The sequence below is a fragment of the Ammospiza nelsoni genome, chromosome 9 (assembly GCF_027579445.1).
Source record: "Ammospiza nelsoni isolate bAmmNel1 chromosome 9, bAmmNel1.pri, whole genome shotgun sequence".
Lineage (NCBI taxonomy): Eukaryota > Metazoa > Chordata > Aves > Passeriformes > Passerellidae > Ammospiza > Ammospiza nelsoni.
In genome coordinates, this window is record NC_080641.1 from 29,288,264 (window position 1) to 29,308,348 (window position 20,085).

A 20,085-nucleotide genomic window follows, 5' to 3' on the forward strand; every position below is an offset into this window, starting at 1 on the left:
GTAAATTCTTAGAAGGCCTTAGTGAGCCTGTTATTCTCATTTGTCCATTCTGATTATTATTGGCCTTTTAAAAATGGTAAAATAGTAAAATATACTTACAGGCAAAAGAATTCAGGAAATGAGCACATATTTCATTAAGAGAAGTATTAATTAGCATTTCTGAATGGTTTCACATTCAATGGCAACATCATTTTGCTTATCAAATGCAGAAGTCCAACCTTCCAGCAGTAAAGATAACAACTACTAAATATTGTTCAAAACATAAACCAGCAAATACTTAGATGCTTGCCTTGCCTTTCCACATGATGCATTACAATAACAGCTGCTATTTTACTTTGTTAACAGCGACTTTTCTCTCACTAAATTAAACAACACCCAAACCAATTTGAGTGAATTTTGGTGGTACCCTGAGTTAAAAATAATTTTGGATAAACATGTTTGACAACTACTAAGTTAATGAAACATTTATTTCCTCCATATCACATCCTAAGCATTTAAAGTTTTGAAGCCTACATATCTGTGCATCTCCTCATGCTTTGTTTCACATCACAGAGCAATCCTGAAGCACACAAAATGGATTCCCCTTGGATGAAATTTAATTAGAAGATGTGCTCCAATCACCAACAGGCATTCCAGCCACAGGAGCAGACCTGAGCTGATCCAATGGGAAAACCTCAGGAATGCACACAGTAGGGTATGGTCATGTGTTCAGTGCCAAATGTTCTGCTCCAAAAAATCAAATTCCGTCAGTCCATACAATTTTTAGTCTAAACACAGCCTGAGCAACAGGAGTTGGGATTAACTCTGAGTATTTATCTCAATTGTCTCCACTCCAGAGTTTCTTTGCATGCTCAATGTAAATGTTTTCAGATATTTCAGTTGCATGGGGCAAAGAGGAATGAACATTTTGGTTCTTTTCACTTCTTGTTGCAGTGACATAAGTGGTGGCTGATGGGAAATAAAACAAATACTGCAGATTGTTTTGATTCCTGTCAAGGCTGTTATTACACTCTTCACATATGACTTTTTTTTTTCTAAAAAACCACTTTGCAAAATAACATGTCTGGTGCTTCACATTGCTGTTGTCAAATAGTCCAGACTATCTCAACATTCTTCCTGTCATATTCCAGAGTATGGCAGAGGAATGATCAAAATTATTTTCTGGGTTTCTGAGCTGAGAAAAAACATGGATTTCCACAATGAATGCTCTTGTTCTTTGGGAGCATCCCCAGTCTTTGAATTCCAGTTGCTCTTCATAACCACATTAAAGATGTGCAGATAAAAACCCAGATTTTTTTATTGCATTTGGAATAGAAAAGGGCTGTATGTGTAACTTTTAAAATAAATGTCTCAGGCGCAGTGATGTTCAGTACATTGCTTTAATTGTTTGGAATCTGAAAGTTAAATTCTATTACCTCCACCACAACTTGAATATGAACTCTGAAGAAATGCTCTTATTTGTCAAGTTGGCTGAGCGAGGAGAGCACTATCCTTACAGGGATTTCAAATCAATCCTACTCCAGGAGGTAACTGCCACTACTAATAAGGATTTTGTTTGCAATTTGCTGTATGTTTCCTCAGGATGTCACTTTGCTCATCAAGCAAGCCTGCAGGCACTCACTCCACTCCAAACAATATAAAGCCATTAAATTCTTTTGCCTTGTTAAGGGGAAACACAAACTTCCATCCACCCAAATAGAAAGGTAAGTGGAAAAGTAATGTTCTACCCCATGCAAGTGATTTTTCTAAGTTATTATTTTAGCAATGTGAGCTCCCTTCCAGTTTGATCTTTAACTTTTGTGAGACTGTCAGAGTTTCACATACGAAATAAGAATAATATGTTGGGGTTTTTTTTCCAGAAGCAGATCTGCTCTGTTCACTCACTCCTTATTCTTCATGCTTCCAACAACTTTTGCTTTTCTGGGACATTGCCAATTAGCCCAAAGATTTCCAGAGGTAGTTCATCACACTGGACACTCAAAGTGGAAGAGGAGTGAAGTACAACAGAAATGTAATTTTTGGTAGGCTGCTTAATGCTGTGCCTGACCCAGCCATTTTGGGTGTTTTAAGCATCATCTCATTTGTCCATGTAGATCCATTAACTCCAGAGTACTTCAGCAGATTATTGTTCTTTACTCCCCTGTTCTCTTGTCTCCGTTTCTTGCTTAGCACAGCATGAAATACTTTAACTGGTTTACATGATGTAATTGGTCACCTTGAAGCCAGGAGAGATGCACTGAGTGTTTGAGAGCTGACTGTGAGCTCTGCTCTTGTGCTGGAACTACACAGACTCTATTCTAAAACTTCACATATTCTATTAAACTCTGGCTGTTTCCACTTCTCCTTGGTAGCTTTTCTAACTCTAGAGCTCTGCACTGGCATAACTCTTGGCTGTGATCACACCCTGGTAGCACCTGGATATGTTTATTTCCTCTGACTAAAGGGCAGATCTTCCCAGAAATCCATCTCTGATGCTCTGCCCATTTCGACACTGTCTGAGCACCACAGAGAGATTCTGAGCAAAACAAAGCTGTAAATTATTTACCTGCTTGATTCTAAACCCAGGCAAGCAATGATTTCATCCCTCCACAGAAAGTCCATATAATTTCAGGCAGCCTGGGAGAAGGCCAGTCCAGCTCATGCCCCACCCAGTTCAGTTAACATTACTGGAAATATTCTGCTTTAAATTTCATACCAGGCTGTACAAAAGACCTTTGCCTGTTGCCATGGGATTCTGCTCCTGATTGTAAGAGATAGACAAAATACCTTTTGACAGTTCTTTGCTGTAAATATGTTCCTGTTGTAAATTGACTCTTATTTTGTGTGTGCCCAGGGACATAATTCCAATTAAAACTTTGGATTGTGGCTCTCCTGTTTGTGTAGCACAAACAGACACTTGCACTTTCTCCACAAAGGCAAATTGCATATGTGATTTGGAAATTGTCTTTTTTAAAAAGCAAGTACACACATGCTACCAGTAAACTCAAACCTACCTCCAAATGTGTGTTACAGCATCTCCCTGTCTCACTTTTATGACCTAAACTGAGTTTAAAGTCTTATAATTTAAACTGGTTTCTCAAATGTTGATACTTCAATGCCTTTTATTTGTAAGTGAAAACAAGAATAACATGTGTTGAGGTATAAAATATTTTGAGATACAGTTTTGACATTCTGATCCATTCTGTGTCCCTGTGTATATTACATTAAAAAAAGAAAAAAATTTGTTTGAATACATATCTTTTCAGGCTTCATCCAACTTAATTACTAGACAAACACAATCCCAAATTCTTTTGGTCAATACTGCTCCATCAAACAGGCTCTGGCTGCATTCCTGGCTTTAAGAAGCAGAAATCTAGGGGTTTTCTTTCTATGCTGAAATGCATTATATTGTGTGAAGGATCCAGCCAGTCAGGAGATCAGGGTTGCACTGTGTGACAGACCTTTCTACATCTTTCTTTACCACTCAGCAGTGATGTTTTAATCACTGACAAATCATCATTAGAGGTCTCATTGGGCCCACTACGGTGAAAGGAACCCATTAAAGAGAGCCCCATTCAAGTGAGGCTCCCCCATGATGAGTGATGTGTGAGATGTGTCAGTTCACTGAACTTTAACCTGTTCGATGCATTCTATATTTCAAAAAGGTTGTAAGGCACTAAATCAAACACCTTATAAAGTTTATGCGGCTTCATCAACATATATGTGATATACTCAAAGGCCAAAAAGAATTGTTTGACAAATCCTTTTTCTCTCCAAACACGGACTGCCTTTCATTAGGATTTAACTTTTGCTAACTAAACCTTCATCAGCCTTTTAATTAGTTTCCTGGGGTTGTTGCCAAAATACCAGTCTGTGCTAACCTGGGTCACACGAGCTGCCTTCCTGAGTATTTGCACAATAAAAAGGCAAAGGCACCCCCCATTTCCAAAACACATTCATTTAGCAGAGCATTGGGTCTGAGGTGATCCCAGCTCCTACCAGGACTCCTGTACTCCTGATTTAAGAGTGTTTATCCCCAACAAAATCCCTCTCTGCTATTGCTGGACTTGAAAACATTTTGCCCCAAGGTGACAGAAATTAAAAGAAACTCTTATATGGGCCTTTTGAAAATCATAATTTTGAACTAAAACCTGAGTTTTAGTTTATTTAGAATTAAAGAGATCCCAGAAAATAAACTAAACTAGAACTTTTTGTTTTGCCCACATGGATTTTTCCTTCATGTCTTTTATTTTCTTTTTTCCCCCTTTCTTTTCTTCCCCTTCTCCTATTTACTACTTGAAAGCTATTTATGTCCCCTATTCCCATTAAGGCTAAACATTTGCTATTAATTTTAAATGCTTTCTTCATTGTGTCACTGAACCATAACTCATTTTTTAGCTAAATTTGTTTTCTTTCATGTCAAGGGATGTGGCTTTGGAGATATACAATTAATGTATTTTCTTACAAAAAAAAAAAAAAAAAAAAAAAAAAAAAAAAAAAAAAAAAAAAAAAAACCCCACACAGAAAAAGAACAGAAAAGTATTTTTGCTAAGAAAAATAAATATTTGCTAAGAAATTTGTACAGCTGTGGGAATTTAATCCTTCTCAAGCACACCATAGTACACCCTTCTTTTATCCCTTACTGAACATAAACTTGCTATGATTATTGGGCCAGTAGTAACTTGTAGTTATTGTTGTATTTGTCCATAATCACGCAGCTCAAAATACAGGATGCAGCATCTTCAACTATTAAAAAAACCCATAAACTTTAGAAGCTCAATTCAATCTCCACTCCATAGTTGCAGATCCTATAGGAAAAAAAAAAAATAAAAATCACAGCTCTACTTGATTTCTTTTCAGATGAAGTAATTTTGCTGATCACCCTCATTGTCTTTCAGAGTACCTCTGCTGGCTCTGCCACCTATTTTGTGAGCCGTGCATTGTTACATCTAATTTATTCTTTAGTTTTGCTGGTATCAAACACCACATTTTTGACTGCTTTTGTGCTCTGGGATGTCGCTCCTGAGGGGTTGGAACTCCTCAGGTCAAGAGAACTGCACAGAAATTTGGGGCACAGCATCCATTTTATCTTAAGGAGCTTTCAGCTCCTGTATCATGAAATGCAATCCTGTGAGTAGGGATTGCCTTCCTGGATTTCCTTGTCCAAGGTAAGTCCATCACAGCTGAATTGCCAGCCACATTCGGAGGAAATCTTGCCAACCACCTTTGAAGAAAATCAGGAATATGCCATTATTCTGGCTCTGGATCCAAATGGACCATCTGCCTGAGCTACCTGCAAGTCCTGGACAGAACCAAAGTTCAGTTGTGTCTGTCTTCTCTGTGTCACAGGAGCACACAACAGTTTCAGTTACAATAAAAGAAAAAAAGGTAAAAGTCATATTACTGCCATATTATTGTACCACAAACATATTTGTAACTCCACAGCATCTCCACGTTCCTCTGAGCTGGGCTGTGTGTCTGTGCTCCAGTGGGGCAGTTTTTGAAGGTAATACCAGCATGGACAGGGTGTTTCTGTCTGGAACTGATAATCTGTGAACAATGGATACAGATAAAACAGGGGAGAAAATGTTCTGCCTTTCCCAGGCACTGATGTGTGACCCACAGAGCTGCCTCAGGTAACACAATGGTGCTGTGTAAAGTTTCAGGAACACGCTGCACATTTCCAAATTCCCTCAGCTGTTTGCTGGGAAAGCTCTGAAGCTACACGGATGAGCTGTGCAACCTAGTGCCCAGCTTTTTAAACTGTTCCTATAGATAAGTCCATATAGATACTGTTCATATAAACAAGGGCTCTGTTTTGCATTTAACTTGGCAAATAAAGACCTAAATACACAAATATACAAAAGACCTAAATACACAAATATACAAAATTTAATCCAAGGCGTCTCTGCTGTTGATATAAAGTTTGCAGTAAATAGAAGATAAAATATGTAAATATTTGAACAAAAATATAATTAAAATAAATGAGAGAAACTCGTGTTTTCACATCTGCTCATTGGTGCCAATTGCCAGCCTCACATTTCATCTTCAGGACTCAGTTGATTAAGGTAGCCATGACATATTTTCTGTCAAGAAGCCATTCATATCTATAAAGATATATATCCCAACCTCACTCTCCCAAAATAGCAAATTCATTCAGATTTTGTAAGACATGCAAATGCTGCAGCTTCACTGATGCTCATGGAAGGTATCTGCCTCACTTGGGATACATGCAAAAGAGTTTTATTACTTGTTGGATTTTTTTCTCTTTTTTTTTTTTTTTTTATCACCTGCTGTTGTTCTTCCAGCTCCTCACTTTCCAATACAACTTAAAAACACTCAACGTCCCACAAAGCCCATTCCCTAGCAACAAAACTCCATTAGAATGAATGTTCTAGGAATGATGGTCCCTTACTACAATAATTGAATTATAAAACCCACCTTGGCCTCCTCACTCTGTATCCAGCACCAAGTGGACAAGGCTGGGAGGCTCCTCCCCTCCCTGGTAGATCTCAACCTTGGTGTTGAGGAACTGTCTTCTCCTGGGATGAGAGCCTAGTTTATCATCTCTGTAATGATGCATGTTCCTTGTTTCATCCAGCTGCCTTCTTTGGAAGAAATGGACAGCTAAATAGATTTAAATAGATTATATCCTAATTAATAATTAACATTTAAAGCAGATATACAAAATGGCTCACAGCCAAGTGGGAAATAAACCCTTTTCTTCAAGCTACAATTAATTTTTTCCAGAGATAAAATGATAAGAAGTACAAGAAAATATTTAGCAACATTTATCTGCACGTTGAAATAGAACTATTATGACCTGGAAAATGTGTGGAAAGGTTCCTGACATCTGGTCCTCCTTGATAATATTCTTCCATGGTGCTCAAACAAAATGCTGAATAACAAATACAACACAAAGCTCTGCCTCCTATCCCATAAAGTCTGCTCTTCCCTACTCTTTTTTTTCCTCCCCTTTGTCTAAAAATTAAATAAAATACATGAAATTAATCCAGTGAAGAAAAAAATATCGCAGGATTCAGAGGAGAAATCCATAAATTTCTACTTATTCTCAGCAAAGTCCAAAAAAAAGTGAGCTTGAACACTGACCAGCTTTGCAGACCCTCTCACAGCAAAGATTGCAGGGCCACTTTGCTGCCACCTTTAAGCTCCAGGCTGCTGGGCTGTGAATGTAGGAAGGGATATTCCATGGCATTTGGAGACAAGCTTGAAAACATGCATTACATATATTTAATGTAGTAAATAAAGCATTCTTCCCCCACAGCTCCAGCAATGCAATCCAGTGCTGTTAAACTCCGCGCTTACATTTGCCTTTGCTCAATCCCTTTCTATCCAGAGAGCATTTCCTCCTCCCTCCAAACACAGCTGCTCTAATCCCAAGGCTCAGAATAAGCCACATTTCAGCACAGCGAGCAGGAGCAGAGGCCAAGGAGCCAAGCCAGACCTGCCAATTCTCCAGGCTGCTGTCACTCCCTCTGTCCCAGGTCTCCACAGGTGATGTTTTCCTCTATTTCCATATTTCCATTCTATTTCCCTCTATTTCCATCTTTTGGAAACAGCAGGCAGAGATGGGGTTGTATCATGTGCTCCACCCTGATTTTTAATATACATGGGGCCCTGAAGAACCTGATTTAGGGAAGAGGAATCCTCCCTGCACATGGCAGGGAGGAGAACATGATGATTTTTACCATCCCTTCCAGTGCAAGCCATTCTATGATTCTATGATTTATTTCAGGTGGAAAAAACATGAAGGATTGAGCTCTTTTCCAGATGGGGACTGCACCCAGCAGAGGATTTACCTGCTGATGGATCCTTTGGCACCACTGCAATAACCCAGATAATTACAAATTGTTATCTTGAGCCAGAGCCTACAGGTCAAACTGGCCCAGAGGCTTCAAATGGAAGCTCACATCACCTTTGAGTGAGTGAACATTAAAAGAAAGGAAGCAGACTTTATCTTTAAGGCTGTGCTAGGCAAACATCTCTTGCAGAAAGTGAATAATAAATATGCTGTGTGCCATGGTAATGTCCATGGGGGGAGGTAAGGAATTGCTATAAAACATGGTATTCTAACTACTACAGATGTTGCTGCTAGAATTTACAGTTTTCCCTGTGTGCTTATCTCTCCTCACCAGTTTCTGCACATTGAATCACATTCAAACATGAGCCATTTGAAGCCATCATTTTATTATTTTAACCTTTTTTTTTGTTTTGGAGCTACTATTAATTTCTTCTGTGCTATTCTGTAATGTTAAATAGATTCAAGAACTGTATTTACAAACCACATGCAATCCTATTTTGGCACATGTAAATTACATGCAAATACATTCTAAATTAGTTTGTTTATCACTCCAGAATTCTAATCCAAAGGTTTTGTTTTTTAAATTTAGTTTTTATCCTGACATGTTTACAAATGAGTTTGACTCTGGAAAATAACTTAATAAACTCAGGGTTAGCTATGCAATTAGAGGAGGCATCGGGGAACCATAAAACCTGGAAAACAACATTTACATCTTTTGTACATCCAAGATTCCACCTTTTTTTTCCCTCCCTTAAATTCATCATTTCAAAATATTGCTGTTATTTTCGTATGAGGACAAACAGCAAGAACTCATTTTTATAACCAATGACCCCTCTCTCCAACAAGCAAGTCATGGGGTAGCACTGGATAAAATGCATAAAGTAGAAGATTTCATTATAAAAAAAGAGAAAATGAAAAATAACTGAATTAACATTGATCATGACTTTTCAACGGCATTTCTTATTATTACGGCCGAGCAAAGTCTCCTGTGGGCAGTAAAGCTTTCCCATGTATTATTAGTCCTCTACAGAAAGCTATGAAAAGACACAAATCTGTTTTGTCAAAGGACAGAAGAGCATTTAGTTATAGGAGGAAGTATGGCCATAATCCATTGTGGGGTTGAAGGTGAAGAAAACAGAACTATAACACGGAGCCTTAAGAGAGTAATACCCTGCAGTTAATTCCTGAGCTCCACGGCCAGGCTGGCCAGGCTGCAGGGAGAGCTCACTCCCAGGGCAGCCTGGCATCTCCAGGTTTGTATTTATGGGCAGCAGCACTGCTGCCTGCCAGCCCTGCTCCTGCTGGGTGCTTCCAGAGGCATTTTTGGGATGCCACAACTCAGCTGTTGTGAGCACCACCACCCTGACAGAGCTGTCCCTCAGAGGTGGGAATGCCTTGCTTGGCTGTGCTGTTGCTGGGGATTCAGCCCAGAGTCCAAATGAGATGTTTAGGAAAGTTCCCCAGCCCATGGAAAGATATTTGAGTGTTTGGATAACAAAACTGCAGCCCACCCCCTGGAGTGAGGGGCTCAGCTCGGGATCAGCGTGAAGTCGCTTTCGTTGTTTGGTTTGTCCAACCTCCAACAAGAATTAGGGGTTTGGTCCAAGTCAGCTGCAATTTAAGTGCTCTGGACCAGATCCCAAAGCAAACGTGCAGCAGGTCTAAGTGAGGGCTCCTTTGGCTTCCAGCCACAGGCCCTACACCCTCGCAGTCCCTGGAAGGAAGGAGGGCTCAGCACAGGGAACAGGCAGCAGCACAACAGGATTTGGCATCACTGTGAGACTCCTTGGAGGATGGGCAGAAAAATCAGGGTCTCTACAGATAGATTCCTTCCTTCCTTCCTTCCTTCCTTCCTTCCTTCCTTCCTTCCTTCCTTCCTTCCTTCCTTCCTTCCTTCCTTCCTTCCTTCCTTCCTTCCTTCCTTCCTTCCTTCCTTCCTTCCTTCCTTCCTTTCCTTCCTTTCCTTCCTTTCCTTCCTTTCCTTCCTTTCCTTCCTTTCCTTCCTTTCCTTCCTTTCCTTCCTTTCCTTCCTTTCCTTCCTTTCCTTCCTTTCTGTAGTCCCCAGAGGACAAAGACAAGGGATGCAGCTGTGCAACAGGGCAGGTAATAAAATAGACCATCATGAATAACACAATCTCCCACTATCTCCCAGCTATTTGGAGAACAGTTATTTTCATTTTGGTTCATATGGCCCAGAAATGTGACTCTGGTTTATGCTGCCTCCTCCCTTATCCTCTCTGCTTTGTGGCCCTTCCCCTCCTGTGCCCGGCTCCTCTGGCAGCACTCTCTGTCCTGGCACTCTCAGCAGGGTCTTGTGCCACGTCAGGAGCAGAGCCTGGTGTTCAAACAGAGTTTCACCTTCCTTTGACTGCTTCCTAAGGACACTGCAGTGCTGCCACTCTAGCAGTCCTCACGTTATCTCATTTAGCAGCAGCTCAAATGACTCCCTCCCAAACTGCACTGAGCTGTGTGATGAACAAGTCTCTTTTCCACCATGGCTTATGCTGCACTTACAGTCAGAATTCACAGAACGAGCACACCTTCCCCATTCAAATCTCCGCTAAAAATTCCTTTGTTATAAGCTCAAAATAATAATAAGAGCTCTGGGTTATCCTTTCTTGAGGGTTTCCCTGTGACCTTGGCTGACTGCTTTAACAGAAATGTTCTGCATACAAAAAAAAATGAGCCTACTGGCAATCCTTAGAAACAAATGAGCTTAGGAAAAGAGCTCTGTGCAGTTCCTGCTCCCATCTTCCTCAGTCCCACTCATTGTTGCTGTACAATCACCACTGTTTCTGCCATTTTCTGTTATATCAGAGATTGGAGGAAAGGGAGAGCAAAGAGACATAGTTCTATGAAAATAACATTTTATTTTTGACATTCTCTTTCCATGTTTCCCATCCGCTGCCCTGGTCTTTGTCTGCTTAAGTTGCCAATTATTCAGGAGCAGCTTGGTGTCACTGCATCCAGCAGGATGACACCCCTGTGGACTGGGGTACATGGATGCTGCTAAAATAGAAATTTAAAAAAAAATTAAAATGCATAAGCTAAAATTCAGGCCCAGGTGCAATTCAGCTGCACTGGGGTAACAGCACCCTAAAGCCAGTGAGAAAAAGACTTGGGGCTTATCTGTCTCTGGCACAGAAGCCAGGTAACAAGGCTTGGAGGGAGCTGTCCCCACACTGGTGAGGCTGCAGCACAGCTCTGCTGTTCAGGGCTCTGCTGGCTCATGCATTTCTGCACTGTGTTCCATTTTGTAGTGTCAATATAATCCTCTGCTGCCTTCTAGATATTTAATACAATGATTTCCACTTAGTCTTGTTCAGGTCGCTCAGCAAGAAGAAATGTGCCTAAATGAAGAGTGACAGGTGACCTTGAGAATTAAAATTTCATTAAAAAGGAAGAATGTTTTCCATCCTTTCCATCTGATACTGAAGAAATAAGGTGTTTATGAGAAAAAAAGTTCTATTTTAAGTTTTCCCCTAGCTTACACAAGAAGAGGATCACAATACACCTGTGCACAGACTTGCTGATTTTCAGTCCCTCTAAATGAGGGAGATGCTCATTGTGAAGTAAAACAGAAAGTATTATGTGCAAACATTTACAGCATAAAAAGCCTTGTCACCTGGGATACTTGCTGCTCCTGAAAATTCTGATCAAAGATAAGAACCAAGACAACTCACTGTAATCAATTATGCACACATAGTCCTCAACCTATGCGCAATTCATAAAAATAACACTAAAAACATAACGTGGATTTACATGCAGAAATGAAATGTGGACATGGTCAGAACACTAATCTTCTGATTGCTATCTTAAATTGGCAGTGCTGGCACTTTGAGCAGGTCCCTGGCTAGACACTGTTCCCTTGAAGAGATTTCCAGCAGTCCTTCAGCAGCTCCTGCTCACACCAGAGGAGCTACAGAGCCCCAGCCCAGGGCTGGAGGTGACAGGAGGGAGTGCTTCATCAACCTGGACGTGGGTTTTATGTCCATGCAGGCAGGGATAGTTAATCTCCACACATCCCCAAAGCCCTCATGGTGCATGGAAAGCCTTCATTTGACAATCTGACTGGATTTAACACAGGAACGATGCCCAGCCCTATCCCATGTGTAGCACAGGGCCCCCCTGTACATGGACTGACCAGAGGCAGTGGTCACTCTCCCATATTGATCACTAAATCCAAAAGGGAAGTTGAAGATGCATGAAGATACATCTTCAACTGGCTGGTTTCAAGCAAGTATGAACATGCTCCGATTGTTGTCCTCACAAATACCAAATTCACACTATGAAGTCTTTTCTGCCTCTTTCCCACCCACCCTTATAACAGCAAAGCCAAGGAATTCATGTTGCAATATCAATCCTCTCATCAGCTTTACACCCCTCAAAACCTGTGAAATATTTAGATTTCCACGTGAGGATTTGTTCCTGTTTTGCTGTAGCTGACATCCTTTCCTCACAGGTGTTACACATTTTTGCCCAGGTGAGCCCCAAAGAGTACCCAGTGACTTAATGAGCTGATCAATTACTGTTCATAAGAAAAGATACTGTCTCTTTAAAGGTTATTTGAAGGTTGATTGCTATCTTATTGCTTATATCCTGCAAATCTATTCAGCCTTATGAATGAATTTGACCTTTTTATACTTACTGGGGGAAAAAAACAGAACAGAAGTTAATTTAGAGCTCTATAATACAACATTTTTTCCCAGAGAAATGAAAGGGCATTCAAATCGATACCTGCACAATAACACTCTGATGAATGTTTGCACCCAATTTTCTCATTTTGCTAACTTGAGATTGGGCATTTTGAATAGTTCTCAAAGAACATATTCTTTATGTGCTGTGAAGTATGTGGTATTGTGTCCAAACAATGCTAGAGGATAATCATTATAGGAGTGTCACTGGGCCTGAAAAGGTCAGTTAGTTAGAAATGTCAGCTTTCAATGCAACTGTGCTGGACCTTCCCATGTAAGGAACCAATTAAAGGGACATGCCAAGGTGCATGGAAACACCATGGTGACCCAGAATAATAATAAGGAATTGTGGCAAAGCTTGATATTTTTCTTCAAAAGTAATGGATTAGCCTTTAGAATATCTTCTCTGCAGTCTTATTTTGACTTTGCAAATATCACTTCTTCTACATGTATCCAAAAAAAAAAGGTCACTTTTTTAAATGCAAAGGTGGGGATGAAACAGCCTTACTCAAAGTAAACATTCTGCAAACAAATGGGGATAAAGTTCTGGTTTCATTATTGAATCAAAAAAGTGCCATTTCTGTAGAACTCAAAACTGGGATATTGGAGACGGATGTGGGTGATGGTGAGGAACACAGGTGGAAATAGGTCAGGGAACAGGCAGAAAGATCAGTGAGGACTTATTCTCTTGGGACATGGTGTGAGGGAAGGGAAAAGGCACTGCAGTAGGAGGCATCTCTGCAATTATTATTCTGGCAAATGCAGAGGTATAACTGAGAATTAGGAAGGTACTGATCTGCATGAAAGAGTAATTACAAGCAACAATATTATTTCTCCTTATCACAGCAAATGGAAATTCTTACAGCTCTTCAGATGAGAAATTGGATATAGTAAAATTTCCTAATTAGCCTCGGGACAGCTGAAGCCAACCTAATGACACAAAAAAAGGAAAAAGAGTCCACGTCTTCCTTCTGCTCTCTGTTAGTGCAATTATCTTGCTAAAGTTTCATCAAGTCTGGAAAAAACTTCTTCCTGTGGCTTTATGGTTCAGCTAAGACAGGCAACACGAGAATTTCACTTTGAGCAGAGATTCTAGCATTTGTATTTTATTTTCATGGTAGGGAAATTCTTGTACTGTGGGTTCAGACAATCCATTGCCATGCTGAGCGGTGAGATTCTGACTCCCCCAGTTATCTCATATTATTGAGGGCAAACGGGTGGATTAATACCCAGTGATATGGGAAATAATTCACTGAGCATTAAAAGACTCAATTATTACTGGAATTTTAAGTAATTTCTTTTCTCCACCAGCTTTGCAAGTAAAGGAGTGTAAGAAGCTTCAGTAACAAACACGAGCAGCGGTTAAGTTAGGCTGTTTAAAATCTTCAATGCCATCCTTTGACACAGACTAAAATCAATGTGCTATTAATTAATAAGGACTTGCAAAAAAAAAAAAAATGTTCCCAAGTTTTAGTAGCAAACAACTTTCTGTCACATTTTATTAGTTGGTATCATTTTTACTAATACCTGTCATATAGCTTCATGACTTTGAGTTCATATTATTTTCATGCTTCAATTAGAAAGAAGTTGATAGCCAGACTATCCAGGAAGGTAATGGAAAAGTCTTGTAGCAGGGCTTAGTGGTGAAATTTATAGTTAAATGAAACTTTGAAATATACTATAAAACTTCTCCTTCCTTTACACACTTTTACTTGAGGTCTCATAAACAGTAATATGTAGAAATGCAAAACTTAATCAGCTAAAAAATATAGCAAATCCCACATATCACTTTATGCAATGCCAGGAGAGCAGAAATATATTTTCCTAACCAGAGGAAATTAACTAGGCAACAGTCCTATATCTATAATTTAAAGCAGTAAAATATGTATGGCAGAAGCTAAAGCCACCTTAAAAGAATTCAGGGTAGCAGTATATCACAAATTAATGAAATGGAGACATTTTTAGAGCATGCAGCACTGATGATATTAAAGGGGGGAGAATATTTCACCACATAGATCAGACTGATAAATACTTTTAAAATCAAGCTTTTTTCCCTGTTTAAATGTGTAAGATCTTGAATGTTAGGAGGAAGCACGTAGAAGCCATTAACACTTCTGACCAAATCTCAATAGAGATTAGGATTATTTTACTCTGTCCCTGCCTGTAAAGCTCTGATGTGGTTTACACATTAGGAAAATCTGAGTAAATCAAAAGCCAGGAATTACAGAGTCAGCACTTACATTTTTTCATCTAAAACAGAGCTGAAAGAAACTTTAAAAAAATGGCTTTATATTCTGTGCTGTAGCCAAGCTGGACACTACGGAATTTTCAACTACCCCAGGTTTTTTAATGCAATCAATTTACTGCTGCCAAATGTAGTAGGTTTATGTACATCTGGGAAACATGCACCTACGGTGCTGATGAATTTCTCCTGACATTGCACTGATTTCAAGAGAATGTTATTTTAAATTGGCAGTAGAGAGACTGGTAGAGAAGGATAAAGCCCTGAGGATGGCTGAATCAAAGAGAATTTCAAAAGAATTTTCCTGATGGTTCTTGGATAATATCACATGTTAGCTATTTTCAAAGCCAATAGTTTCCAACACACTTCCATTTATGGCATCAATAATTAAAAAATACTTCAGTGGGGGAGGAACTTACCTTACTGAGAAGAGAAATTGGAAAGCTGTGTTATTATCATAAACACAGGAGATGCAAAAAGCTGTGTCTCCATGGAGAAGCTATGGAAACAGGGGTATCTTATTTGCAGCTATTGAGTGGTTACCACAAAATGTGATGTGATTGCATGTGCGTGTTCAAAGTGCTACAAGAACATGATCACAGAGAAATGAAGGGCAGATCCTCGTCTCCTTTGTGCAACAAGGCCAAATTAAACCACCTCAAGCTTTGGTCCTACACCTCCAAGACAACTAGAATAGCATTAAGGACATGTTTTGGATCCAATTCAGGGGTAAAGCTGTGTTTAAAGAAAATTTAAATTACCAAAACTTAAATCTCATTATGTCCCACTCCCTGCCAGCATGTCCCTGCCAGCTCCTAATGAATTTTTAACATCTTTCCCCCACCCCACTGCGCACACCAGCCCTGACTCGGGCACCCTGAACTGTACAGCAGCACTCTAATTGCACCTCACATGTCAAGGGGCAAGAAGAAAGCAGTGTGGTGAGAGCATTGATAAATTTAACTTAACATTCCTCCAGCTCCTCAGCAGCAAAGCAGAGCAGAGAACTCCCCTCCACATTTTACAGGGGTGTCAGTTACTTCAAAGGAATATATTTGAGCACGAGGGAGCCTGGCTTGCTCCCAGCCTATGCATCATTTGTGTCTGGCTGTTTCTGGAGATCCACAGCAAAGAAAAGACTTCCTCCAGTTTGGGGCACAGTGTGGAGCTTGCCATACCTGCTTTATTAGGGTGCTGGAAGAGGTGAGCCCTGCATGTTGCATACAAACAGCGCAGTTGGAGCTGCAGCTCCAGCCATCTGTATTCCTGTTTCTTTTATTTTTTTCACTTTTTCCCAGGCTTGTTTCAGTCCAGGGTATAGATTAATGGTCTATACCTGTTCGGTTTAACATACAGATGTGCTTTTAAGTCCAGCACCAGTTCAGGCAGGTTTCAGGAAGCCAAGCACCCATTGCTTGGGAGTTGGAAGCCACATGGAGCAAGGCAAGAGGCAGCGCTGGATCACTCTTGGTGTGGGTTCAGCACAGCATAGGCAGGGGTGAGGTTCAGGGAACAAGAAACAAATTCTGATCCTTCTGGGGGAATTCTGGGGCATCATGCAGCAGCCATGGCCATGGGGAGCAGGGTGACTGCCATGAGACAACGTTAAGGTTTCTGTGATTCCACAAACTCCCTTTAAATGTTTCGGCGTCTGAGTCTCAACAAAACTTACATTAATGGCATTATTTAACCTTGTAATTAGTCTCATTAATTGGCTGATCAGTTTTTGGAAATTGTTTTAGCAGCACATGGAGAACAGCTGTTGTACTATCTGAGAGGGATCACCATCGATTCTTGACTAAAGGTAGAAAAAACTGGTTCAAGAGCTTCACACACACACAAGAAAAAGAGATGATATTCATTGTGACAGAAGTGCAAATCTCAGAGGTCACCTTTTCTTTTGAAGCCCTTTGTCTATTCTCACAATTAAGCAATAGGGTTTTGGTGGCCGACACCCCTTGTGGGACACGGAGGACTTTCACAATTCCAACTAAAGCTGTGTGACCTCTGCCAAAAGCAAAGGCTGCCTGCCTGCGGCAAGGTGGAGAACAGAAACAAGTCCCAGAGGATTGGCAGGTGCAACTAAACAGCTCAGCCCCTCATTTGAATCAGTAAATTAAGGGTTGACAGTGATTATGGCTGATCTCAGCCATCATAACTGATATCACGACTTTGTAAAAGCAGACTGTCAATGTCAGATCTTAGAACTAGGACTCAAATAATTAAATATTTTAAAGTAGCAGTCTCCAAAGACAGATAAAAGCCCCAAGGCTATGATTTATTTTATTTTATTTTTGTATTTGTAGGGCTGAAAGTAGACCCTTTAATCCACAGGCTGACATTTTCCAATCCTACTAGGAATTGAGTGCCTAACTTTTTCAACCCCTTTGAAAATTCTCAGCTTTACGCTCTTTGGTAAGTTTGGCCTGATCCAGCACCAAGCTTCTTTTGAAAATGCCTCTACTGAAGGAAAAACTACAGGCACTTTATTATGTAATCGTGAACAAATATTATTTTTTCCCCTCTGTATACAGTTATGGTAGATTTCTGGTTAAATATCAAAGGCTAAAATTTGCATTTCAGAAAAGGTATAGAAAAGGTATTTTCTTTGTTATAGAAAGCTTTTCCCCCACTTTTAGCGCAGCATGCTTACCTACACAGTTATTGAAGATCCTTCTAATTGCTGTGTTCATTTAGTAGATTGCTTTATTAAACAGAGACCTGATCAGCTATTTACTGATCACATCTACACACAAACTCAACCCAATCAACCCTTTTACACTGAATACTGTGTCAGAAATTATGAGAAAAGTATCATAAGTTTGTTTTACAGTAAAGTCTCATATTAAGTAATTCTAGCCCCCAACTCTCATTTCTCTTATTGAAAAAGTGCCTGTAGAGTTTGGTGCCCTTATCCAAGATCTGAGTGTGTGCTATGATTAAGACCTTCAGACATCTTTTTTTTTTCCTTTTTCCTCTAGAAACAGGGAATGCTGAAGATATGGAAAATGAAAAATGTGCCATGTTTGTCCTTGAAGTTACAGTTAGAATAGTGACAATAGCTGTATCACACTGTATTGTTGCTTTTATCAGCAAGTGCCCTGAGCATACATTAACATAATTGCAAACTGCGTGAAAAGTGAACATGCAAAAATGTGATGCAATTGCCAATAGCCTCAAACATCTGTCCCAACAAAGTGTTCCTCCTCCTTATTTTAATTCTTATTATTTTAACAAGGTTAGTGAAGGAGAAACCATGTCACAGATTATACTTACATTCAGAGTGTCAGAACAATTATTGACATGAAATTGTTATCCAAGCAAATGTGTGTCACATTTTGTTCACTTCCCATAACACCTGTTCACTCTGCTAGCACATTATTACCAGTTAAGGCCAGAATTCATTAGTCCCAGTTAAAGCCCACCTGAAAGCTTAATTCATACACATATCTGAAAAATGAACAAAGTTAAACCTAAACGTGGCACTATTTGAGCAGGGCTTCATCTGAAGCTGATGGGCAGCAAACTTCTGTAGCAGCTAATGGAAAGAAAGTGAGCCAGGCAAAGAGGAATAAATTAAAAGCCACCCAGCCTTAAGGGCTGAGATCACAGAGGAGCACAACTGAACCAAACTGCATTTCCACCAAGGTACTGAGACCTTCAAAACTCGCTCTTGCCACAGCCCCACACTTTCCCAAGAAGAACAAATTTTGGTTTATCTTCTTTATAGGTAAATTACAAAAGCCATTATGAAGCAGATGGATTAAGGCATTTTAATTCCTCCTAAATATTTCCTGCCCCACTTTGGGGTTCTCAGCCCTGAGCCTGGACCTTGTGTCTCCTTCCACACACGTCGAGTGCCACCATCTCCCAGCTCCCCAGACTGCTCCCGTTTGCCACCAAGGAAAGTCAAGCTTGCATTTCTGTGATACTTGAACACACTCTGTGAATTTGAGGGCATCTGCCCTGCAGATATACCACTAACTGTAAACCCAGGAGGCTTAAAGAAATATCAGCACTCCAATTCATAGAGTAAAGGTCTGAGGAGGCAGCTCTGTGAACGGATAACTGCCCGGGGCTTTGCCGAGCACAATATAGCTGTCACTTGTTATTAGGTGAAAGATTTTCTGGGGAACAGTGTTTTTCATTTTGCATGTCAGAGACGGGGGAAAAAACACATTTAGACAACCATCTCTTTAAGAAAAGAGAAGAGAGTGGCGCGGCAGAGCTCACTTACCGGGGCTGGTTATTGTCAGGAGGTCAAGCCGCCGCTTCTGCTGAAAAACAAATGATAAAGGAATTGTTAAAAGGGGACTAATTTTAGCGGGTCAGCTTAGACCTGTAAAGTAAGTGTTCTGACATTTACAGCAGGATTAATTACAAGTTACATGGCTCACTGTAACTCTTTTGGAAGGGATCCACATGTACTTTATGAGGGAGTAAAATCCCCTTCCTCAGTCCTTTTAATGTGTCTTTATTTGCCCTTATAAAGTGTTACTATTTCTTTTTTGGAACATATACTTGAAATGGATAGCTGGAAGCACAGATGGACCGATATATTTATAAAAGTGATTTCTGATTCCACAGGGAAGAAGACATGGAACCAGGACAAGCAACTCTAAATTCTTTATTCATATCAATCATTGACTCAATGCCTGTATGTGATCAAACACAATTATATCGCCTTGGGGTGAACCTTTCAAAGATGTGCAGAAGGATCTAGACAAACCCAGGACTGATAAAAGGAAAGCTTCTTTACATGCTGAGTGCAGTCAGCCCATGGATCTTGTTGCCACTGGATATCCCTCATCCCAAAAGCTTGCCAGATTTGATCATCACTGGATATGTGTACAGACAGCAAAATACAGGCAGTTATTATGGCAAATAACCCAGTTTACACAGAGGACTGGTTTCTGGAATGGCTGCAAAACTTCGCAGGATGAACAAACCCATACTATGAGAAAGTTAGGAAAATGTTTGGCCTGGAACAAGCCAAAAGTCCCACCAAAGCCTTTGTGATGGTGAATGCATCTGAGGTTCCCTTTTCCTGTAACACATAGCCAGCACTGTTACCTACTCCACGTTCCCAGTCTTAGATGATCTCTCCACCACTGTCTCTCGGTAGCTTGCCACTTAAATCCAGGTGCTCCTGGACCATTATCATCTTTTCTCCACTTTTCTGTGGGTTGAGAGCTTTCTGTCACAAGCAGGGCTTTCCCCATCTCACGGACAGACTGCTACTGCCCCTTCATCATAGCACTTTCCAACTTACTGTCTTCTTCCTAACTTTGCCCAACATCAGTGTGTCTAGCAGGTATTGAAGATTATACTGTCCAGTTTAATTTCTC

At 40.2% G+C, this 20,085-nt stretch overlaps 1 protein-coding gene across 1 annotated transcript in view; it reads right to left on the reverse strand.

Moving 5' to 3' along the window:
- Positions 1-20,085, reverse strand: part of LOC132077052 (BEN domain-containing protein 5-like) — a 554,717-nt gene that overhangs the window by 73,397 nt on the left and 461,235 nt on the right. The window contains exon 6 of the mRNA XM_059478502.1: positions 18,975-19,014. Coding sequence (XP_059334485.1) covers positions 18,975-19,014 — 40 coding nt within the window. The remainder of the gene's footprint in view (positions 1-18,974; positions 19,015-20,085) is intronic.